The sequence below is a fragment of the Diplotaxodon limnothrissa genome, linkage group LG14 (assembly GCF_057381915.1).
Source record: "Diplotaxodon limnothrissa isolate DT_005_m linkage group LG14, D_limnothrissa_male_GT1.1, whole genome shotgun sequence".
NCBI lineage: Eukaryota > Metazoa > Chordata > Actinopteri > Cichliformes > Cichlidae > Diplotaxodon > Diplotaxodon limnothrissa.
In genome coordinates this window covers 8,026,420-8,052,061 of record NC_140609.1, presented here as the reverse complement: position 1 = coordinate 8,052,061, position 25,642 = coordinate 8,026,420, and the positions used below count along the sequence as shown (strand labels likewise).

General features: G+C 42.0%; 1 protein-coding gene across 6 annotated transcripts in view; it reads right to left on the bottom strand.

Moving 5' to 3' along the window:
* pax3b (paired box 3b) overlaps positions 1-25,200 on the bottom strand; it is a 27,532-nt gene extending 2,332 nt beyond the window's left edge. The window contains exons 1-8 of one of the 6 annotated variants that reach the window (XM_085371253.1): positions 24,720-25,200; positions 24,014-24,249; positions 23,725-23,854; positions 23,192-23,335; positions 8,059-8,258; positions 7,212-7,377; positions 6,677-6,894; positions 2,835-3,114 (exon numbers count right to left, since the gene is read on the bottom strand). In XM_085371253.1, coding sequence (XP_085227379.1) covers positions 2,835-3,114; positions 6,677-6,894; positions 7,212-7,377; positions 8,059-8,258; positions 23,192-23,335; positions 23,725-23,854; positions 24,014-24,249; positions 24,720-24,804 — 1,459 coding nt within the window. In that variant the 5' untranslated portion in view covers positions 24,805-25,200. Of the gene's footprint in view, positions 1-2,513; positions 3,115-6,676; positions 6,895-7,211; positions 7,378-8,058; positions 8,259-23,191; positions 23,336-23,724; positions 23,855-24,013; positions 24,250-24,719 lie in introns of those variants that run through there. The other 5 variants (XM_085371254.1, XM_085371255.1, XM_085371256.1 and 2 more) reach the window with 5 other exon arrangements.
* Positions 25,201-25,642: the final 442 nt, after the last annotated feature.

Here is a 25,642-nt window from a genome sequence, read left to right as displayed (position 1 = left end):
TTGTAATTAGCAGAATTTTTTTTTATTTGTGTTGCACTTATTTATTGAGTGTGATGTACAAACAGGGCAGAGAATCCCAGAGCACCTCGCAATAATGTTACAATATGTGGTTATCAATGTGACACAGAGACGTTGTAATACTCAATACACTACAAGACTTATTAAATATATATCCCAATATCTTAGAAACTATAAAAAAGGCCTTAGAATTGTCACTTTAATGTCTTTAATTTTGTATACATACATAAACCAAATGGTCCATTTATTAGCTCTCAGATTATTTTTCCAGTGTTCTGATCTTTTTAGTAGTTTTTTCTTTTCTTCTGTAAGCCTGTCAACTGTCCTTGCCATTCACTCACACTCACTCATCGGACGAGCGTGCCCACAGAGAATTATAAAGTAGTGATTCTGATAAGTCGAATTGTTTGGAGAGGCTATTTAGAGCCGCTGCAAGTTTCATTGAAAACACTGATATGTGCCGCCAGCGGAATCAGGTAGCTATGTTGCAATACCAGTATTTCAGCATTATATGTATCTATATGAAAATCAAAAATGTCTAATTGGCCGCAGCTTTTTGTTATAATAGAATTTTATCATTAATTTTTGTCATTGATTAGCACCTGTGTGTATAGGCTCCTCTATAACCGAGTATGTATGTTAAAAACCAAACGCTAAGGAACAAACTGGCTTTGTTTTTGAGGGCCGATTACATATGAAAGATATAATGGAACAGTAGCTCTGAAGATTTTTGAGAAATGTCATCGGTTCAACAAACAAAGACGTTTTTATGGGTCGATGAGCGCCCTGGGTCTCCGTGACTTGTTTGTTATGGAACAGTTTTCAGACTAATTCTGATTGGAGGCCTTTCCTAATACACAGGAAGAGATGTTTTATGTGAGATGTGTCCATTTTTTCCCAAAGTGAGCTGTAACTGGCACCACAGCCTAACAGGTAAAGAAAATGACAGGTGACCTTTGCAAAAAGCACCACAGAAATGTCTGCTTAGCAACAGAGACATTACATAAATAAAACCAAACAAGTGCTTCATGGATTACCGCTGTAATTTCCGTGAGGCGGTCCAGTGAGAGCTAACGTGTTGTCAAAATGTGCAACAGTGTGTGGACCAGTTTTTTCATACTGCTCTGGAACCTGGAGCAGCACTGTTCAACACTGCTTCCCCAGCTGACCTCAGTCCTAGCACCTGTTTCTAATCGCCGCCCTGCCAGAGGCTATTAGGATCCGTCCACCCCCAGAAAGGACCTTTCCTCTGCAGATCCAAACCCAACCACACACCGGCTATCCAGTCACACTGATTAATCACATCAAGATGGACTGCTCAGCCTTGTATCGCTGCCGAGGTGCGTGTGTGTGTGTGTGGGGGGGGGGGTTGCATTTGGAGGTCTGTGTGTATGTAAGCGCACAGAGCTACATGTTAGCGGTTCATCATGTGTGTCGCACTAATTCTTTATTCTGTCCGCTTTAAGATATCAGACCGAGATATTTCATTAGACATTTGCTGCTATCGGATATTAAGTTAGATATTCATTTGATACCCGCCGCCCCACAGAGCTACACAGAGTCAGACTTGTTGGACCGTTGCCATGCTCTTTGAAGGACCCAGTTGTATTGAGGTTGCCACAAGGTCAATGGATGAATCTGATTGGTCAACCCCCTGTGGAGCAAAATTGGAAACGGCGGCCGCTGTAATCACGCTGTGACGGAAAACGATGTTGCCTTCCAAAGTTAGAGGGAGATGTGTTTGAAGTTGATTTTAACCCTTCAGGTAACAGTAATGCGAAGTGAAAAGACCCTCACTCCAGGTATTCTCTGAGGACTAACAGTCTGAGGAGGGCTCCGCTGCTGCTGTCCTTTACCCTGATGCAAGCTGACTCTGCAGTGTACTTCACCGCAGAGTTCAGTCTCAGCACCGGCCCAATCTCCTCTTAGATGGAATCAGATCTGCACAATTAACCCCAACACTTGAAACTGCATAACTGGACCCGCAAAATGTTAACAAGCAGTGCTACAGCTACCTGCGTCCTGTATGTACAAGAGCGTTTTTTTTCCATTTGTGGAAGGAAAGGAACCAATCTGTGGTTACAGGGTAGACCTGAGACCACTGAACTACCAGCGTGCTCCATAATCATACACTGTAACGCCTGATTTGGCTCAAATGTTTTCATATGTAAGTAAAAGGCCACAATAAAATCAGTCAGCAGTTTGGACAAGAAAACTGGAGAGTTACTGAAAGCCATACGCTAGATTCAAAGTAAACACAACTCTGTGGTTTTTGTTGTTCTTTAGTTACATGATCTCAAAGTCCTAAGAAAAGCATAGACATGAAAATACACCATATTTTACTGCAGGATACTGTATTTTTCATTCCTCTGTATTTATTTATTCATACTTTTCTGACTCTGCATGTTTTAATGCTGTACACACGAAACACAAAATCACTTTATAAAATACAACTAATTTCTAAGATTTTACAAAGTATTTAAAGTCTGATCTGTCAATGTATGCATCTATAATCTTAAAATACTGCTTACTTTTACGCCTTTATTAGACAATTAAGCAGGGAAGAAAAGACTGCTGCACCGGTGCTCACAATCAGGGTTTTGGAAATACAGGCTTTTTACTTGTAATAGAGTCAAGACTGAATACTTTTTCCATAACACATAAGTGTGTCTGTCTTTGTGTTATTGTTATCTTTTTTTTTTACGCAATTGCATTAAAAAAAACTGCAAAAACAGGAACCATGTCTAAATAATGGCATTTTAATGCATTATTAACTAAAAGGTAGGAATAAAAAAGGTGAAGTTTATTGACCTTACTTTGTCCGTACTGGCTGTACTGGTAGGATGCCACATGGTCGACGGTGTAGCCCGGTGAGCTGTAGGATGGGGGGCAGTAGGACTGGGAGCTTGGCAGTGAGGGCAGAGCTGACATGGAGGGAACGCTGGTGAGACCCTCCAAGCCCTTGATGTGATCCATCCGCTGGCTGCAGCTGGCAGCCATGCCGGCCGGCGGCTCGAGGCCGCCTGTCAGTGGAGAGATGGCGTAGTCACTTTGGGGCTGATGCGGCACACCGCCTGGGTTCAGAAGACCCATCACCTGATTAGAAAAATGCAAAGAAGAGGAGAGGAATGAAAATCAGATTAGTTATGTGTTCATTTTTAAATACGAGTACTGAGACCGCCTCTAACGTTGGTAGGATCTGAATTCAATTCAATTCAATTTTATTTATATAGCGCCAAATCACAACAACAGTCATCTCAAGGCACTTTATATTGGAAGGTATACCCTACAATAATACATACAGAGAAAAACCCAACAATCATATCACCCCCTACGAGGAAGCATTTAGGCGACAGTGGGGGAAAAAAACTCCCTTTTAACAGGAAGAAACCGCCAGCAGAACCAGGCTCAGGGAGGGGCGGCCATAATGAAATGTTAGTGTGGCAGATTATTCATCTTGGTAATAAGCGGAAGACCATATATGTGTCACCTCCCAGTGGTTTGCTCAGATAGGTGTAATCATTGGAACATAATGCGTTATCAGCATGGCAAACTTTAAAATGTCAAAGTGATTTTCAAACTTTCAGTGATTAGCACCTTAACCCCTATTTTCTAATACCAAAGGGGTGGAAGACATGTTTTCTTTTTCTTTTATTGTTTCTGATAAACCACTATAACAGCTTAAATATCTGTAGTTTCTCGAGTACAAAACACCACAGACACTAAGACCAACACCAACCCAAAGTAAGGAAATCCCCCTGTCGCATACATCAAAAGGCTGCCAGCGAGCCTGTCTCATACTGAGATAGCACCAGAAAGGAAGAATTAAGCAATTTGTTTCTGATCCTTGGCTCTACTTATTCTAAAATTCCTTTTTGACACTGCTCCAAAACCCATGGCATAAGATAACAACTTATCTCCAAGAGAGATATGCTGACAAAGACAACACAAAAGAAAGGTCTGTGTGAGCTCAGCTCCGTTCAAACCCTCCGAATAGATTTCCAGGTTCAGATCTCCGTTAGCTCTTGACCTGGTCTTTATTAGCGACCAGATAATCAAATTTGGGGGGAATAGTCCTTGGCCAGCAAAGAATGGAAAAGAGCTGCGGGGCGAAGTGTTTCAACTGGCTTCAAAACAGACCTGATATCACGACTCTCTTCGCTCACTCTTTGAATTTACCTGTTTGTTAACAAAATCCATGGTAAACCATAAATAAGGAATAGACTGACCTTATCACTTATGAAATTAACTCTAACTGAACCTGCTACCTCTAAATGTATCATTACCTCCTTCTCAACCACGCAAAGGCCTCAAGGCTCTTCCAGTTGTCCTAATCAGAAGCAGGTACACCACTCTGCGTCCTCCTGGTCCTCTAAGTGACATATTATTCTACATTCACATACACACATGGTCCTGCTTAAATCATTTCCCAAGTAGGGGAGGTGAGTGGAGGAGTCCAAGTTGATTTTGAGAGGGGAGTTGTGTTTCCTCCTGTGCCTGGTAACATTTTCCTAAAGAATTAACCTGCATTTGAAAAGTTCGATTTAAGCACACAGAGATCGGGGAGACAACACGGCCAAATCAAACCACAACGAGCAGGAATACCTGCCCGGTGAGTGAATGAATTCTACTCTGATGACTTTCATGCTTTTGCTGTTTTAACCAAACTTCTAGCTACCATCCTTCCCCTTTCTCCCTACCTCACTAGGGGGCTGCCCCATCCAGGGTGTTTTATTTTGGAGCGCTGCCGTTGCCAGCGGCCTAAATCAGGGTTTAGTAGGGAAGAATGTCAGGATGGGGGAAATGTCTAAGATGGGGCATTCCTTCCCGTCCGTACGAAATATATACAAATAAAATTAGAACCTTTGCTTTCGCGCGGAAGAATGTTGAAGCAAACATTTTAAGAATGCAATCATGAGAAGGCTTCCTTGCAGCTGTAGTTTAAGGTTCGGTGCGTGCACATGCACACATGACCACGCTGTCTACGTGTGCACAGTATTTTATTTTGTGCACGTCTTATCTACGCAGGAGAACGGCTAAACATCTAAAAGTATGTGTGATGTATGCAAAACTAAAAGCTCTTCCACATGCTCCCTCAGTTTACCTGCGTATATTCAGATCATTTTACTATCAATACTGAGATCAGCCAAATATTAGCACTGATCTATTTACTGATGTCAGTGGCTGATATTTCTTTGCTGTATCGCATCCTTCTTGTTCTGGCTAAATGTTAAAATATATTAGAATCAAGAGCTAAAAAGTTTTAAAAAGTTCAGTATTCTTTAACGGTTGACGTGTCTTTGTTTCCTTGGCACGGAGCTGGAAATTATAATAATAATAAATATAATCTAAACTAAAAGATAAAATAACGGCCAAATGATTATTTTGAACATTGGTGTCCGTGTCAGCCCAGAATTACATAATTTGTGCATTCCTAGCAAAATTACTGTGAGTCATTTGCGAATAAATTGGCTTTAGTTCCTTGCATGATGTATTTGAAAATCCTAAAAAATGCAGTAATAAATCCTCCAATCTAAACACAAGATTGAAGAGTTAACTTAGACATGCCACTTGACCATGACATGTAATATTTGTGTAAAAGATGTTGCAAAATCCTTAAGTGATCCTCTGAATGTTATGGAGTTGATCAATTATCTACACCGTGTGTGTGTGTGTGTGTGTGTGTGTGTGTGTGTGTGTGTGTGTGTGTGTGTGTGTGTGTGTGTGTGTGTGTGTGTAATTATGTGAATCTGCGTGTATATCTTTGCGAGTGTCTCCATCTTCACACTGCTGTGGCCTGTTCTCTGAGCCTCCACCAGGCTAAAATCTCATTTTATGCCTGTTAGGCTCTCTGACTCCTCTGTCTCCTCTGCTGCGCCCTCTGTCTAGATGCAGAGACCTTGGGACTTCATGCCCGATAATTGACTGTAATTGTCTTTTCACTTCTCATTTGTCACACGTTCACTTGTCCTCTGTGCTTCTTGAGTCTTCGCACTTATCTCCCTCAGCAGCAAGTGACCCATCAGCCACTGAGCGGAGAGCCTTGAAGCTATGGTGCAAACTGGAATCAGAAAGAAGTGCTTTTTTATGTTTTTGCAACTTGGTTGAGACTTTTAAAGCTCACGTCACATGCTTCTCAACTTGAGTTCAACTCTTTGAAGTCATGTTCAGATTTAATTCTCCCCAGATACAGTATGTAACACGATCTCCATCTCCCAACCTAAAAACATCAAGTCAAAAGAAGCACCTTCTTAATTATGCTGTTTCCCTTGAACTAACCCATGACAGCGCAGACCCATTTTTACTGTCAGGAAAACTATGGAGGGTCAAAGTTCAAACTTTAACAGGAACTTTTTTCAATGTGTAAAGGGGCGGTGACACCGTGGGTTCTTATGGGTTAATTTAATCCCAAACTAAATGTCACTATGTGTAATTTAATATAAGAGTCAAGGTTTTTATTTTCCCTAAATATGATAAAGTATAATGAGCACGAGTGAAGCAGTCTTACCTCACTGATTAGTTTGTTCCTTATTCTCTAAAAACAAAATCAGGAATCCAAGAACGTCGGTGCTTTTTACACTGCTTGATATAAGTTCTTGTTTAATGTCAGTAATTAATCACCACACATACCTCCAAATATTTCTACCTTGTGTCTCACCTGTGGAGAGAGCCCATTCCCTATGGAAGCATTCATGGGATTGGTTGGTGCTCCAGGGCTCACAAAGCTGTCTGAGTAGCCTGAGAAGGAGTGGCGTCCGGAGGCGAGGCAGTAAGCAGAGCCTCCTTCTCCTTGTCCGCCGCCACCGGAGGCCTGGTGGCCCGAGGAGGGAGGCAGAGGCTGGGGGCGGTGCACCGTGCTGGGTGGCTCTGACACTACTGGAAGCAGGAAAGATGGAGTTAGAGTAAACATTGTTTGGGAGAAGTGATTTGGATGCCTGAAAGTGAAATTAAAACTATAACATATCCTCCAGGCAGACTTCAGAGATCTATACTGAATTTTCACTTAAGTAAAAGCAAAACTGATGCTGTCAATATAACCTTCCACGTGAAAAATGCCAGAATAAAAGATATGTAAAGTATGTTTTTAATACCAACATAATATATAGGAATTTTGGAAAACAACATTTTTTATATATTAATTTGAAAAAGAACAACCCAACACCAAGAGCACTGCATTCAAAATTTAACAATACCTTGGGCTATGGATGAGGGGGGGTAGCTGCTGTCAGAGAGCTGGTAGGGCTGGATGCTGGACATGGCTGATGGTGGGAAACCCCCTGGAATGAGGTGATTAAATGCCATCAGTTGATTGGCTCCAGCTTGCTTCCTCCATCTTGCTCGCCTGTTGCTGAACCACACCTAGAAGACATCACAATGATGATGTTCAGTCAGTGTGTGTGTGTGTGTGTGTGTGTGTGTGTGCTTCCCTAATGATTGCAGTTTGGTATTTAGCCCTGCAATCTTACACAACCCATCTACTACAGTAGAATCTACCTTATAAAGGTAATAATGTAACACCTTTACAAGCTGTTGTGATGATTACAAATATTTTGAATGGTACAAACACAAACATATTCACAAATACACGGAGAAACATTTTCAGGGTGTGAAGTTGAAAACGAAGGTGGGAAGCAATGTGAGAGAAAAAGTCTGTGTGTGCGTGTATAACACGGCTGGTTGAGCTGACATACTGTGCCCATATGGACGGAGCTCATGCTGGGAGTGTTTACACTTCACATATGGAGCCCATGGAGGAGAATTTACTGGACTTCACATTAGAAATAGGAAAGTACAGATTGGGCCCCTGGGAGCAAAGGGTAAGTTTGTGCTATTGTATGGAGCAAAGAGAGATCAGCAGGTTGCCTTTAAATGGTTAGAGTGTGTATAAAGCCACAAAGTTTACGTCTGTTTCAGAGGGATGTTTAATGTATGGCAATGTTAGGTCGTGGCTTTCATGGTTCTGTAGGGTTGAAAAGCTGAAAAAGAGAGAAAATTTTTTTTTTGTAGATCCTGACCGTGCACGCATGTGCCTGCTCATACCTGCACCCTGGCCTCCGTGAGCTTGGCCCTCTGAGCGAGCTCCTCTCTGGTGTAGATGTCAGGGTAGTGTGTTCTTTCAAAGGCCCGCTCCAGCTCTTCCAGTTGCTCTGCAGTGAAGGTGGTCCGACTGCGCCGCTGCTTCCTTTTCAGCGGCAGATCAGGCTCTGACTCTACATCTGAACCCTCATCTGAGTGACTGGCTGCTCAGACATAGGAGAAAATAAAAGAAGACAGCCTTAAGAACAGGTCCATTAGTCTTACCTTATGACACATTGAAAGCCGAATTATGGTCTCTCTAGAAAACATAAAGTGAACACCTGAATTCCTGTTGCTGCACAAACCAACTGAGATTAAAGTCTAAAAACCTTTATTTATGATAAGGAAGAGATATCACCTTCAGCAGGATTGGGAAATGCTCACTTATTTGCCATCTGTTGTCCTTTGTTTATGTTGCTTATAGAAAATGTGTGTGTGTGTGTGTTGGGGGGTTCAACTTCTTTACACACCCACACAATCACACACACAAACAGCCAAACAGACCTCCATTCAGAAGGAATATTCCAAGCCTAAGGAATAATCCCATCGGACATGATTCCCAGAGCACCACAGGGGGACCGGTGTACTAAAAGCCACACAAAAGGCTAATTTGGATCCAGGGGCCATTCTTCGAGTGTGTGAGGGTGTGAGTGTATGGACAGTAGCCTGAATGGCCAGAAGCAAGCTGACTCGATGAAAGGCAAACTGTCTTTTCAGTCAGGTGATTGCCGCTTTATGATCCAAAGGGACGCTATGCAGCAACTGCTGTTAACAATGTCTCCTTTTTCCTGTCAGTCGACATGCACAAAACTACAATTCCACAAGTCCCTCAGATACAAGTCAGTGAAGTGCCTGCTGTAAACTAGGCTGTGTGATTTTATAATGGTGACAAAACATTGGATGACATGTGTTGATTTGATTAAAACTAACCCATAAAAAGACTTATAATTAGAACAGGGCTGGATATAGCACTTATAACACTGATATTGGGAGGAAAATGTGAATGTGTATCATGCCTGGTTGTGTGACGTAATTCACTGAACAACAGATAGATTACTCACTGACTCATTCAATGAATAATCTGCCTGTTTGAAATGTATTATTGCAAAAGCATCCCCAGATTTTTTTCAGTAAAAGCTTCATGACTACAAAGTCAAAATGGATGAGAAACATTTAGAGAATCCAGTTTTCATCGGTCAAAAGTAACAATTTTATGAATGAAAAGAGAAGAGTGAGCATATATAACAATGACCGTGTGAGTCACAATCTATCGAAGTTAATGCAGTTGGAAATGAAGCACGATAAATCTAACATCAGTTTTACTCACTGTAGTAGCAGGTGTCTTATTAAGTCAACATGCCAACCTGTGAAAAATGGGACCAGATAATTCTTTTATAAATAAAGTTACTCCTTGACTAAACATGTTGGAGAACTTTTTCAAAATTAATCATTTACTTTAAATATACTATCACGTTTCCTTGTTATTTTTGTTGTGGCAAAAAGACTATAGACTGTGTGGAAGTATTTCTGTCTTCATCTGACTGCTTGGTCCGCAGCTGGAAACTAGTTAAATGTATCCAATCATACAGTTGTGTCAGTCAGGTCAGCCAGTAAGAGAGCAGAGAAGATGGGCGTCACACTGTCAAAGTATTCAGATTACTTTGTGATAATAATATTGTTAGTTGCTAATTAGCTCTACTTCATATTCTTTAGCAGAGAAGCAGAGTCCTGGAAATACAACAGGTAGCTTTTAGCTAAAGCTCTCATTCTGGGATCGAGGAGACGCTACCAAAATTAACTCACTATGGAATTAGATCAAATCAATAAACTCAGAGGTAAATCGACTACAGGGTACACGTTCTTTTGGACAAAACTGAATGCAAAGGGTTACTTTCCTCAATACTTTTTAACAAAATCATTGAATTCAACAGGTGTTTTTAGTTGTTTGGTTTTTTTTAAGTAATCCTGCCCAGCACTGTTGATCGAAAACAAACATTAAACCTTATGAACTGCAAATCCTCCCAGCTCTGATCACTGAACTGTTTGCCATTCCTGCTTAATATGTTACACAATTTTATTTCTAAAAATGTACACAAATTTTTGCTTTTTCACCCACTGTGATCTTCAGGCTGACTGAGCCTGGTGATATCATGTGTCTTGACAGCTTTTGTGTGTTTTTACTTTTCCTCACTGTCTCAGATTAGTATTAATTCCATTGTGAGCTGCGCTCTATAAGCCAGCAGTTTGGGGTTTTTTTAACACACTTACTTCAAACACTTCATTGGCTCCCTTCTAAGTTCACCAAGGCCAAAGCGCCCACTTTTTGTGTTACACTTAATTAATTCCCCCTCAGCACAGGGGAAGTTTTGTGTGCAACACTGTATTAGTTCCCCCCTCAGAAGCAACAATAAAATACAAGAGAATCCAAATAGCTCAGGGCCCCTCATGTGAAACTGATCCTCTCTGCCCCCCTTTGGCGATTTTCTCTTCACAACACCAATAGCAGTGGGAGTCAACTTAACATGCATTAGGAGCAAATTGGTAAAGAAACATTCAAGCATGAGGGAGGCAATAAGTAAAATATTTTCAAAGAGGCAGCAAGAGAAATGGAGACATTGCCTTAAGCTGCTGCTGAATATTTCTGCAATTTTGTTCTCTATGATTTCCAGCTCTTCTTCAGTCTGCCTGTGAGTTTAGAAATTCGCCATCGTAAAAAGACTGCAGCACTTCTCAAAGACACGATCGTTCGAAACTGCGGCAACTGTGGTTTCAGATAACAGCCGTTTTTGGAACTTCTTACATTTGCTCGTCACAGTTTTGGAGGCGAAACCTCTCTGGATTTGAGGGCCAACTTTTTTATATGACTAGAGGACTTTGTGCTTCAGATGGCGAGGAAGGAATTCGGGGTGTGGGGTATGTGGCACTTTGGAGTTTTTTTGGACAGGACGGCTGAAAAACAAGAGACGAGGCCTTCTTTTAGCCTCCCCCCTCCAGTTCTTGCGTGGAGGAGGGCCACAAGGAATGCCCCCAACACCACCACCTCCCCCACTCCACCCCAGCATGCACGTTCCTCGGCATTTCACAGGGATTTGGGTTTTGGGAAAGCTGAGGCAGCCCGGGAAAATCCTTAATCACTTTGGAATTACCTATCGGTTATGAGCGCTACCGGGGTTTCAAGAACTTTTCAAAAGAAGCGACAGTGTGGCACCTCTTAAGTCTCGGGAATCTAGTCGAGATACAATCCTGCAGAGAGGACCAAAGCTGGCTCGTTTCATTTCGATTCGTTGGATTGTAGTATCAGTTGATCTTAAGATCCAACGAGATAACTGTGTTGGTCAGTGCAACAAAACAATAGCAGCACCATGTAGTGACAGGTGAAAAAAAGTGCTGAGAAAACATCAGACTTGAGCATTTTTCACAGCAGCGTAACACACACTTTTTCGGACCTCCTTAAACAAGCACCACCTTCTCCTCCCTCTTCTCTCTCAGTCGCTCTCCCTCCTTCTCACCCTCTCTCGCACCCTCTCTTTGTCTCCCATCTCTCTCTCTCTCTCTGTCTTTTCCACCCATATTTCTCCCTCTGACTCTCGGGCTCTTTGTTGCTCCACAGAGTTGAGGTCTTTGCCGGCAATTTCCACGCTCCATCTGTGGAATCCGTCATGGCTCCCTCAGCCCTTCACAGTGGAGGGCTGTCACCTGCCCCACGGGGGAGCTTGGAAAGGGCTGGGGAGGGGCATGAAAAGGCTTCTCAGAGGGCTGGAGGGGTTGGGGTGGGATAGATGGGGGTATAGCCGGGGGCATTCTAACCCCCCCACCCCCCAAAGAACACCCCTTCTTCCAGAGGGAACTGTAAGAGCACCTGAGGGGGTGAGAAGGGAAGTGGAGGCAACAGGGGCTGTTGCTGTGCTTGTAAATGTACCCATGGGGATAGTCTGTCTGGGCATCTGTGTTTGCTTGGTTGTTGTTGGTAGACGCAAAGTACATCCACAGTTTTGTCTTTTAATACGGTGTGCCCTTTCGAACAATTTCCCCAGATTTTATTTTTATGTGTTCTAAAAGATCCAAACCTCTTCTGTCTCTTCCCACAGGTCTCCTTTGTTTTAAGCAACAGTGCAGCTGGTTGTCAGATGTCATTTGAAATCAAAATGGAGCCTCTCTCTTAAGATGGAAATCAACTGTGTGAGGTTTGTTTATGACATGTCTTTGGAAAAGACTTTAAACTGAGTTTACTGTGAATGTTAGTGGTGAAAAACAACAATGTGAACACATTTGGGAGAAGACACTCGTGGCATATTGTCATTGTGAACTTAAACTTTACTTGATTGCTGTTTCTTTCACAATAACATTATATGTATAAATGTTTTCTGACTGGTAAATAAATGGTTTGCATTGTCTGGATGGTTATTGTCAAGTTAAAACAGATTTTTTTTGTAAACAAACATTAAACATTAGATATCTATTTACAGTAAAATGTCAGTTATGGCCGCTCTGCTGTCATTGTAACTGTTATTTATTTATGTATTTAATCATTTTGGTCAGGTTGGGGTGTTAAAAAGCCCATTCCAAACATTAACTCTGCAGGCTAAAAAATTACCAGGACACTCATCATATTAAAATATGACACCAAGGTTTCCTGCTGCACTTACATATGAGGATTTAAGCCTAAGACTGGTCCCATTAAAACACCATCAGGTAGTATTAGATGCACAGGGAAAGAGGACGGGCTCACTGACCAGTAATAAATCCTTTATAACAAAACTACAACATTTGGTTATAGGCATAGTGTATCTAAAATGTTATGTTTGCCGATGTCATCAGAATGTAATTGTTCTTGATGCGTATCATCTGTGATAAAATTCATAAAGCAAATTTTTTTCACACACTAATGACATCTGACAATGACATAATTACTACAGTTTGTAAACTTTGCTACGTTTTGTTAGCAATAAAATTTGCATTAACGTTATAAATTTAATGAACGACAGTCAGTGCCTTTTATACTGTTATTTGGGATGGTTAGTGCAAATCGACTTTTGTGTCTAGAAATAAAGTCTTTGTGGCAATCAATTATTACAAATGTTTTGCATGTAAATATATATTTACAACAATAATTTAAAGAATCAGAAGTCAGTATTACATTATCTTTTAGTTTGCCTTTCAAATAATTAAAACGGTTTCCAAAAGCAGATTTGAATTCCTGCATTTTTTGTTTTTTACTTAAGGTATACTTCATGTTAAATATACCAATTCTATAATTGTCATAAAACCCACAACACCTAGGTGATAAAGGCTGACTGTGAGAGACGTGTTCGTCATAAAAGAAAGAAAAAATCTCAAATTTAAAATGTATTTCTTGGCACTTTTTACGATCTGAAATCAAACACATCCCTTAAATGCTAAAAATGTAATGTCATGCACATTAAAGTGGCAGGTGATGGCAGTTCATGTGTTGTTGTAGGCAGAGCTGTGCCAAGAACGATGCCAGTCACCCAACCACCACTAAAGCTCTCTACACCCTGCAGCTCGGTTAAAGAGCTCTTAAACACACACATACACACACACACACACATGTACGCTCCTCATTCTAAGCTTTTAAAGCTACGTTAATCAAGCTTGTCAGCCCTGAGGCGTCCCTAATTCAGTGTCCAGTATTACTCGCCCTTCTCACATGGCTTAAAAGAGCCGATCAAGTCCACCATGATCTTTGTAATTACAAAATAAAATACCGGAGCAACATCAGTACATAGTGTACCCTACCTTTCCTACTCACGGAGGAAGCAAGGAAAGGTTAGATGGTGAGAAACCTTTCCCCTGCTTCCCGGATCTTTTCCAACCTTGTAAACCTGTGGTTTTGGAGTGCCCCATTTGCCGTCATCGCCTCGCTATCCCTAAGATCTGATCATATCGCTTTGGCACCGTCAAATAGCCTTAGCCAATCAAATTATCCACTCTAACTCTCATATCACTCCCTGTACATATGCATATGCTATATCTTGAAATGCAGTATTTATAGCCCCTGTAAACACTTGACTTCTCTCTGTATACTTTTGCTCCACCTCGGCTTAAAGGCTACAGGCATGCGGTCCCAGCTCTTGTCAGTTCATCAAAATCTGAGAAAATACGAGCCTTAAAAGGGTAAAATTATCTGAGCAGTAGAAGGCCTGGAAAAGTAGCCTCTGCGAGCTTGTCTGGGAGCTGGGGAGCATTAAGCCGCAAAATAAGAGAGGAGCAGTTGGAGTGGGAGGGAGTGTGGGTGGGAAGGGGTTAGAGGAGAAAAGAAAACTGTTTAATTTAACCAAACTGAAGCCCTGAGAGGCACACGGGGCACAGCACTCCGGGCCAAAACAACTTTTTCAGAGCCAAAAAAAGAAGGAAAAAACCCCCCAAAATGGCTCCCATCGTGCAACGCCATCCCAGAGAAGAGGAGAAAAAGGAGGAGAAGAGAGGGATTTAGCTGAAACACACTACTGGAAAGACTTCAGCATTGCTGGATTTCTAGGAGGGAGGGGGGATAGTCAGATGGGGACACAAAGGCTTAAATATGTCCACAGAGACATCACACAGTACACACTGAGCATACACGCCTGTGTGCGTGAGAGACGGAGAGAGAAGGAGCTGATGGGGATGTGTCCAATGTGGATTTTGGGACTTGGGGGATTTGACTGACCATATGTGGGCTATTTACACCCCTCTTTGGACATCCCAATAGCTCTTCTGGGGCTTTGGTTAACAGTGAGGGTAAATTGAGCTTCTGACACATTGCACCCCCCACCCATCACCCTCACCAAAAAAAAAAAAAACCCACAAAACAAAAGGCAGAGGAGACAAACGCAGCATTTATTTGGGCGGGCCGACCATGCTGCTCCTATTCAGCGGCAGGGGGACTAAGTGACTGGCCGACTGCATTAAACAGTATATAGAAGTCAAGGCAGGCAGATGCTGGGATGGATAATGGCTTTACTGACAGCTTATGGACCCATCTGCGACTCTTTCTGATGGGTTGAGAAAAACTGTGCATGTGTGCATGTGTGTATTTTTTGTATGCGGGTAGTCAAGAGGGAGGGGTGGCAGGAGAATGATCTCACTTGACTTGCTAAGAGGAGGTTTCAACCTTCACAGATGCCCTGTAAATGAGCCAGAGCTCTGTGTGTGTGTGTGTGTGTGTGTGTGTGTGTGTGTGTGTGTGTGTGTGTGTGTGTGTGTGTGTGTGTGTGTGTGTGTGTGTGTGTGTGTGTTGGCTAAAATGTGAATATACAGATAAATGGCACACGAGGACAAACAGTCATCAATCACTGCCTTGTTATGTGCAGAAAAATGGAATAAAGGGAGATGCTGTCAGTCAACACTTACGGGAGCTGTTGTGGATGTCAAGGGGGGGATCAGGAAGTGGCTACCTGTCATTTATGGCTAAATGTGTTTCTAACCCCGTTTCCTGTGTAACGTTAGGGGGGAGCGACCCTCCACAGCCCGCTGACCCTGCAGTTCCTTCTCTGTCTTTTAACTTTTGAAAATGTCTCTCAGCTCCAGTCAATGGGGACGTAAGCTGGCCTCACAGCCATATGCAATTTTTTTTTATTAATTTTGTTTTGCTGACAAGGAAGTATCTTCATCGCTGCACAAGCAGACCACAAGAACTATTTTTCTTCTACAGAAATTAGGCAAAGAAACAATCCATGGACATGTGTTACTGTTGTTTTTGTATTTTAATTCAAGTATAAAAAACATGAATAATAAAATCTAGTGACATTATGGATTAGAAGCAACAGGCTGCATAATTGTGCACTGATTCATTTTTTATGGGAGAACGTGGACATGAGTTTCCAACTTTTTACCTCAGATAGTAAATATTACAGAGGAACTCTGGGTTTGGCAGTGAATCCCTGTATGAACAAGGACATACCTGTAATCAGGTTCTACACAGTGGTACATTCACTCAGACAGCTTATATATGGTTAATTTCTTTTCATCATAAATGTTGCTCAAATGCAACTTGTGCTGGAAATCAACACGTTCTACCACGGTCTGTAGAAATGCACTGATATTTGCATATTTAAAACCAGTACTGGCCAGTATCGGCCTTGTTAGATGATGTCTTACCGTCTGGTCTATCGGTAGATTCGATAGTGCCGAATTTGTGCTCAAAGAGTGTCTGCCAGTGTTTTACAATTTTATAATTAAGAAAAAGTTACAGCCGTTCAGTTAGCTAGTGTACCTTATTAAACTATTGTCTCTCACATAAACAACAACAGGAATAAAGACCCAGGTAGATGTTATGACTTCTGTTTGACCTGTTTAGCTGACATCACTGTCCACTAATTAAGGTAGGCTAATTCATTCACGGCTGTACGTGAACAAGGGTTAAGTAAATGTATTTACACATCTTCTCTTCGTGCTGGAAAGGACAAATAAAACCTCTTTTATCTCTCTGTCTCCCTCTAAGCCTGACACAGCCCCGCTGCCCTATCTGAGCCACCACACAGTTAGCAATGTGTGTGATAGAGGGTAAATAAGATGAATAAGATAGAGTGTTAAATAAATTATGTCTCTCATGCTGGTTACCACTGCCGAGTCTAACAACTTTGCTTCCAGAAACCCTGAATAGTGTCATGAAGAGCTAAACAAAAAGAAAAAAGAGTTTAAAAGTTTTTTCTCAATTAAGTTGATTTTCTGAAATAATATTGGCATTTGATGCAGAGCAAAAATGTGTTTTTTCTTTGGCTATATCCCAAGAATTTAGAAGTTATCATAAACACAGAATTCTATAGTCAAAATAGCTTTTTAGGAAAATACTGATTATGAAATTCTACACTGATATTAATGTTTAAAATGAAAACGCAGTTAATTTTTAACCCATTTGAATCAGGAAAATAACAAAATCTTGATTCTACATAAATAACTGAAGTTTTTAAAGCCTTCCTCATACTCTTTGAACAGGCAAAGATTCAAAGATACAAAGTGATGAAACTAAATCCCTGACAGGCCCGAAGCAGGCCACAGGGCGTATACGGGACAATACTGATAAATCTGTTCAACGATTCTGTGTCGAGTTGTTCAAGTTTAAGAGTTTTCCTAAAACATATTCCCACAGGGCACGACCGCAGCCTTAACACAATTTTAAAGCCTCTTTTCCAACACAAACACAAAAGCTCATGGGCTAATTAGTTAACAAAGCTGTGAAGAAGAAGTCAAGCTTCATCAGTCAGGTGATTGACAGCTGCCTGTCCCTCCATCAGCAGCATATACTGGCCTCTGCCATCTTTGACACTCAACCCTTAACCCCATAACGCGCACATGCACAGACTCACACACATTAAAAAACATCCAATCTCCCAAACAGACAGATATATATATGAGAGGGACAGACATGCACTCACATTCCTCCTTATTTTCTCAGAGATGCACACTAACACACTCATGCACATTAAAAAACAACCTCTCTACCCCTTTCACCCCCCCAGCTGTTGTGCCTATAGTGCATACTTGCAGCAGATAAAGAGGGGCCTTATTCTAAGGCGAGCCATTCTACTTGACCTTCGCTGGGCCTTTTCACTCTTTCACTCCCTTCAAATCGTCTTTGGGGCTTGCTCACTCTCAGCTCAATGTGGCTAGTCCATCACGGGTGAAGGCTGGGGCGCTACCGCGGGTCTTGAAGGGGGAATACCCCAAATAAACCCCATCACACACCACTCCCCCTTCCCCCTTATACACATACATGCGCACACACTCAAAAGCCCCGCCCTTTTAAGAAATCACCCTGACTTCAAAGTTGGTGTGCATTCATTAATTGCCCTTTGAATTGATATCAGAGTGTCACAATAAGAGTGTGAAAGGAAAAAGAGGCTTTAATGAAGCATAGAGCGGCCATTCATTTGCAGATAACTATGTTTTCATGCTTGGATAGTCATCATGCATGGGCTTATTAGAAAAAACTCACGAGAGAGGGAGGAGTACGGGGCAAGGAGAAGAGAGGAGAAGAGAGACAGAGAGAGCCCCGGGGCAGAAGAGAGTGATTTGGTGCTCGACCACTTGGCCCTCGTGCCCCCCTTTGCCCTCGTGCCCAGGGACTCACTGAGTGACACATTCATTCTTTCAGTGGACAGACAGAGCCCTCTTCACCAGACACTTGGCTCAGGCCACTAACAGCTAATAGCTACAGGATCTATCGAGATCTTATTGGTTCTGTGTTTGTCAGATCTGATGACAAAACAGCAACTGGTAGGGCAGTTACTTTAATTACAATTTCATTTACTTTTTTTTTATAATTGAAGTCTTTATTTGTTTTTAACATTTCACAACTACAATTTCATTTACTGATTATTTCGCAGTTATGATTAATGACTTTGGTCTGTGAAATATCAGAACATGTGCGTTACAAATTTTAGAAAAATCCAAGGTCACATCTGTCTTATTTGTATCTATACCCAGACACACAAATATGTTTAATATACAGTTAAACAAAATAGAGGAAAGCATCAGACGCTCACATCGGTGAAGCTAAAAAGAGAGAATCTGAGGTATGTTTACAGACTGACTGGCTTGTTGTTTCAGCTTAGCAGCTTAGTGAAAAGTACAATAAGTTTTCAACTTTGAGATTTTATTTGACCCTTTTTGTAACAGCCAGAAATAAGAAAGAAATTAGTCTATTACGTAAGGTAGCACACACCCACTGCCTTAAGTGTTCTGACGTGCATAGGCATGAACTGAAATAGATAGTTTAAATAATCTTTAGATAATAACTATAGTTTATATACAAAAGTTCAAGTTAAAAGTCTGCCTGAGCTAAAGCCTTAGGCTTATGTCCTCTCGACCCATCCTCTGCCTCCCCTTCAGCTCCTTCACTTTTTTCCTTCACTCCTTCCCCCTCGATCTGTTGTTTTCTCCAGTCATGGCATTGGTCCAGGGTCTGCCCATGTATCACATTTGCAGCACGCCATCTTCACCCCAAGTGGCAGAGAAACCCCGAGTCCCTCCTTCACCCGCATTATTTACACAAACAAAGTCCTGCTCCGTTTCTGTGACAAAACCAGCTAAATCTTTATGGCTCTTTCATGTATTGTCTGCTCACGGTTCTCTTTTGTCCCTCGGCCATTGGCCCAGGCCACGGATACAATGAGGCCGGCAGAATGGAGGCAGATTGAAGGAATGCGCCTCAATAAACCTAATTATGACATGATGACTGCGCTCACCATGGTAGGGGTTTTTCAAAGATCCCGGGCTTATTCAATTAGCCCTTTCCAGGATCCCCTTTCACCAAATAAAGTTATCCCTTTGACTGTTTGCATTGCAGAGTGGAATGTGTGTGTGTATGCATGCATGTTGTGTACGCGCACACACGGCCAGCCTAAATGGAAATGTATTGGCCCTCAACAAGGCTCCACTGTATTATCTGGCTAATTTCACCTAACTAAGTATGGACTCCAAAAGATATACTGTGAAAATGTGCAGCAGGGGAGGGAGGAGGTGGGGGCACTGTGACTGTTTTAATCATTAACTTTGTCTCCAGGGTTAATTACTATGAGGCTGAGAGGTTGGTGCAGCCCAGTGACAGGTCTGCATGGCCAACTTTACTATCAAGGATGTATTTATTCTGAAAGAGAAGAGGCATTATGATTTCGGGGAACCTTTCTTTTAGTTTCAATTTCCTTGTTGCATGGGAATTTGGAAGAAAATGTTTACCTTAGTGTTTAAGCCCTTATATAATTAGTTTAGAACCAGGCTGCTTATATATTTCACCTTTTAAAATTAGGTCTAAATCCTTCATTGTGACTATGACTACCAATAGGGGATTAACGCAATAAAGCTACCTTTTTCAACAAATGTGACTTTTTGTTGAAACATGGGGGTTTTTTTAAGGACAAAACGCGGTTGGCAGTGATGGTGTTATTGCCACCGCTTTATGTCAGTTCACTGAGATCGAAGACACTATGTGCTGCTCCAGTTTAAACAGCTGGGCAGCCGCGACATTTACAAATGGGAACTTTTAAAATCAGGCTTGAAATTGCAATAAATCCATACACAATCACCCCACAAACGGTTAATACAGAGCTTGATTAGAAAACTTTAGAGAGTGGACTGACTTTCCTTTGTGCGCTCCGGAGGATGCGGCTCAGATATGAAACGAGCTCAGCGCCGCGGGCTGAGGGACAGAGACAGAGACAGAGAGGAGTAGGAAACAGAGGGAGAGGGGCGGTGTTGCTCTCCAGATGAAAGTGAGATGAAATAAAAGGGTCGATTTAATCTGCTTGAAGAGATTTGGGGAGCAAGTGGGGGTAGAAGAGGAGGTGGGGGCGGTGGGGAGTGGGGTGCGGAGGGTTTTCGGAGCTGTGCGCAGCGCAGGACGGGTGGCCGGGGGGTGCACCATTGTGAAGCTGCGCTCCGGGCCAGATCGGGGTTCTCCGGGGAGAACATTGGTCCCCATTCACCGCAAACACTCTTTAATACACTCCCTCCATCATTAAATGTGACATAGCACAATATCGACATCATTTAGAAGACATTATTGATGTTCGAGGGGGCAAGGCCGGCACTCCTCAAAGAATCGATAATGGATGGCGTATTACAGGCTGGACACGCAATTCATGCGTCGAGGAGGAGAAGGCCACTTTGTACTGTTGACCAATTACATTCTGAACATTATGACAAACGCGGTGATTACGCTTCATCAAATACTGCTTAATGGGACAATGTTGCTTTAAGCGCGTGGGGTTGCACACAGCAAGAAACTTCTTCAAAGTTTACTGTAGTCAGACCAAAAGAAACAAAAGTTTAAAGAAATAATTTAAACACAAAAATTGTAACTAAGCATCTTTACGTCTTCATTTTTAATGCGCTTTTATTTTGGTTTACGGGTTTACTAGCTCCATCTTGCTGCGTGCCACTTGTTAGCTTACTTTCAAAGTGGCTAACCGACTGTAAATGTTTAATGTACACTTTCAGCGCACACGCGAGCGGCAGCGTGCGCGCGCGGGTTCTGGGAGCGAGCGCGCAACTTCGGGCGATACGTGAGCGGATTTCAGAGGCCTTAATTGTCATTCTGAATGGCAGCCGGCTCCTTTTAGCCGACCCCAAAAGGAAACATTTTGTAGGTGAAAACGGCCATTTTCTCTCGGTGAACGGGCCCTCTAAATCGCGCCGGAGCGCTCCCTGAATAATTCATCCTTCATTGCGGCCTCATAATGTGCGTCGTTGGGCTTTTCTGTGCAGAAGCTCTCCTCTCTCCCCCCACATTTTTTTTCTTTCTCGGGCTGAATTATAAGCAGGTTGCCTTCTACTTCTTTTGCGCCGGCCAAAGCTGTTTCCAAGCTGGCCTTTTGTCCTCGTGCAGCCCAAGCGTGAGCCCCAAATAGACTCTCACGCCTTTGTCTCCCAAGTTCATCCCTGAGCGTCCCGTTGTGCGCGCGAGGCGTGCCTTTGTGAGGAGATGGAAACCGTTGAACAAATGTTTGATCAACTCATCTGGGGGACATTTTGTCTCCTCAAACCAGAGACCTTTATCTGTCCTCCCCCGACGCAGACAGCGAGCGAGTGCTTAGAGGGAAACAGTGGGTTAAATGTTGACATTTGGCGGCTTAAACTGATTTAATAAGTGGTAGGAAAGGCAATGGAAACTGTCGTACTTTTGTAATAAGCAACGCATTCTAGCATTTGGTGCCAAACGGCTGATAGATAGTAATAGCTTGATTATGAAAGCAGCCGGTAAATAAAGGTTTCGTTATAATGCCGCCAGTTCCATAGAAAGATGGGGATAAATGGAGCGGACATCCATCATTCGTAGTGTTTCTCTCCTGAATTATATGCCTCGTTTCAATTTAACCGACCCTCTGAGCGATAGTTAAAATTATAATGAATTTTTCCAGGAAGAAAATGTTTAAAGTGATTTCACCGAGTAAAGGCTGACACGCACATTACCACATTACAGGCCTTTTTAGGAGTGAAGCTGCATATGCGCAGTAATAGTTGGGAAGGTACCAAATAAAACGAATTTCCACTCTAATGACGCAGCTTAAAGGTAAAGTGATGACATTGCAAATGAGGTAGTTAACTGGACCTTATGCAGCTATGAAGTAATGATACCCCAAACTTCAAACGTCACTAATCTCCAATTAGGCTTCTGTCTGAGTGCGACTGCAGGCAGGGGAATATGCCATGTTTCATTCACTTAACAACTACTTAAAAAAAAAGTAATAAAAGTAATTAACTTCCAATTTTAAAAAAAAAATTCAAAAAGAAAAAAAACTATCTATTTATTAATTATTTTCATAACACTCGAATTTCTCCGCAGATTGTGAGACTTTTCCAACAGGTGCTTACTTTTCTTCTTTATTTATTTAATGTTTATAGTCGACAGCATTTTGCAGCACCAATAAAGATCGATTGGTTACATTATTAAAAAAAAGATCAAATTACTGCATAACTCCAATTATGTTTCTATATTGCATGAAGACACTGCTCTTACAAGTGCTGCGTGGATTTATGACGCTCCATAAGTACACAGGAGTTTTTGAAATATGTGCATAATAATATGCAGTTACTGTAACGCGGCTATTGAGCCCCACATTGCTTTTAAACCACACACACACACACACACACACATTCTTACTTTTTTCCCGCACAGAGCCATCACCTGCTGTTTGATTTACGGTACGGCCTCATAGGAAAAGCATTAGCGAAGAGATATGGTCGATAAAGAATTCCTGACAAAGCTCCACGCACACACTTTCTCCACCCACACACAGCAACTTTACAGCAAGCAGCAGCTTCACAGACAAGGCCAGTTCACCACCAAATGAAGCAATGTTATTTTACACACAGCTCAACAGGTTGGAGGTGTGGAGGCTGTTGTGGAGCTCATGATAGCGTATGCCCCCTTTAATTACAACAACACAGAATATAGGCGGGTGTTTCCACTTTCACTGCACTGATAGGCAACTTCCCATCTTGAAATGACTGCAGCAAACTGAGACCGTATCTGATCAAACGGGATTCTGCTGAGCTCTAATGTTTCTAATCAAGCTCACTGATATGAAAAAAGATAAGTCGTTTCACTTATTTTCTTTCGCAAGAACAAAAACAATAACAGCTGGGAGAGTTCACTCACATCTGTCTCCTAAGATGCCTTCAATGCTGTGTTTGGCCCTCCGCTCGTTGTCCTCCAACTCTTTCTTCTCAATTTCATCTTCATCCTCTTCTTCGTCGCCTTTTCCCCCAAACTTACTCCGCATTATGCGACTGATGGCGCTCACTGTGAAAGTACGTTAAGATAAAGGAAAGCAGTTAGTAAAAATAATTAAATAATTACAGTAAATATTTTTAAGTCTGGAAGTAAAATTAATGTATGATATGAATTGTTTTAAGAAGTGGAATAAATGAATAACTAATAGTTAAAGTATCAAAAACAACAATCTGGAATAAATTGGTTTGTCAGAAATCTTAAAAAGTTGAAAAGTTGCCGTTTATTTATTGTTTTATTTTCCAAATTCAAAATATTTTTATCAGGATGTAGATTTAGTAATTAAATGTTGGGGGAAAATACAAATAAAAACAACTGATAATAATAAAGTAAAATTTTTGAAAAAGTGTAGCTAGTAGGCACACTCTGTTCTTTTCTGACTTTTTATTTTTATTTTTTACCTGACGGAACGTTGTTGCGGTCACAAATCCCATCCTTCAGTAATTTATCCCGAATCTCCCAGCTAAACATACCCGGGTTTTCCCGCTTGTATTCTTCTATTCTCCTCTCTACGTCCGGCGATGTCCCCTGCTTCAAAGGTCAGAAAAGTCGCTGTGTTTATTCACTTGTTGTGGCCCTTGGGGCACAAGGCACATGACTCTATTATCACTAAAAATCAACAGGTTACTAAAATGAATCTACGTCAAACACCCTTACACGAATTTGGATCAAAGAGACTCCGGTCCCTACCTTGGGTTTGCTGCCTCCGATGGCCCCGGGTCTGATGGAGCCGGTCTCCTGGTACCGGCAGAGGATTTTGGACACGCAGCCGTGGGAGACACGGAGCTGTCGGGAGATGACACACGGCCTGATTCCATGGTGGGCCATCTCTACGATCTTATGGCGGATGTGGTTGGGCAAAGGTCTGCCATTTATGAAAACTCCTCCGAGCTGGTTGACTCGGCCTTGACCCAGCGGTGTAGACACTGGATTGAATCAAAATATTACGAGAACTGGTCACCACAGAGAGGGCAAGTTTAGCAAAGACGCAAAAATAATATATAAATAATATATAATATAGCATTAATTATATAGGCTATAAACAGCAAAAAAAAAGGGAGGCGACAAATGCTCCACTTGACAAAGAATAGAGCTGATTATGTTATCGGAGTGGGGCAAATATTTATGAAAATTAAAATGGCCTAAAGTTTTTTAAAGGATAAATTTGAACAAAAAAGTACAAAAATGTGAAAACATTGTTAAAAATAATTAATAAAACCTAATACAAATGTTAAATATCTGTCAATTGAGATGTGGGGCTATTTTATAGGTATATAACCTCTAATTCCTGTCTTGGAGCTGAGCTTTGGGACATGACTGTATAAAAACAATAGTGCCTTTTTGCTAACTAGCTCTCAAACGCAGAAAATCTTCAGCCACTAATGCGTCCTTTTACCTTCCAGAGGGAAGCCGCTGCGGGGATAGTTCTGGGTCAGCGAGGGTCGCATCATCCTGGGTATTGACCCCGCCAACGCAGTCATACCACCGACACCCCAACGACTGCAGGAACCTCCTCCTCCAGCTGCTCTAGCACCGACCGAGCGGCAGGTGGACGTTGTTACAAAGGTTTCCCCGTCGACTGTGAGAATTTTCCCCGAAATTTATCCTGTGTAGCTTCGGAGAAAAGTTAGCCGTGCTCGTGCTAAAGCCAAGCACCGTCCCGGGACAACCACGAGCCTCTGATGAGGCAAATTTGACGAGGAAAAAAGGCAGAGCGTGATTTGGGGGTCGTTAAAAGAGTATGTTTCTCATTCTGTTGGTTTTAATCGCCGGTATTGAGGTTTTCTGAGAAACGCGGGTGCTAAGGCGGTGTAGCCCGGGAGAAATATGTTGTTGTTGTTTGTTGACACCGGTTCAAAGTGAGAGCAGCCCGTCAAAAGTAGCGGAGCTCTTCTGTCTCCCCTGGTCAGCGCTCCCGGCTTTGATTGGTAGAGCGTCTGCACTCAGTAGGCAGCGAGGCGCGCGGATTGGCTGAGACTGAAAACTTTCGTCCTATCACAGACTGTCACAATTCCACTCGGACTGGACAGGACAGGGCTTCAATTCACCAAATCCAAAGCTACGACAGAAACATCTCCAGATTCACTCTTGTGTTGAGTGAACTGCTGAGTGAAAAGTGAGGCAACAAAAGATGATTGACGAGGAATAATTATTTTTGTTAAAATTAGCAGGTCACAGAACTATTTTTCACAGAACTACACACTCGGTCCTGAAAAAAGTGCGTCTATTAATTTTTTTTGCCTTGTCAAGTAAAAAATATCCAAACATTATTTTAATGCCAAAAATTAATAATAAAGACTTGATGTGCTACAAACTTTA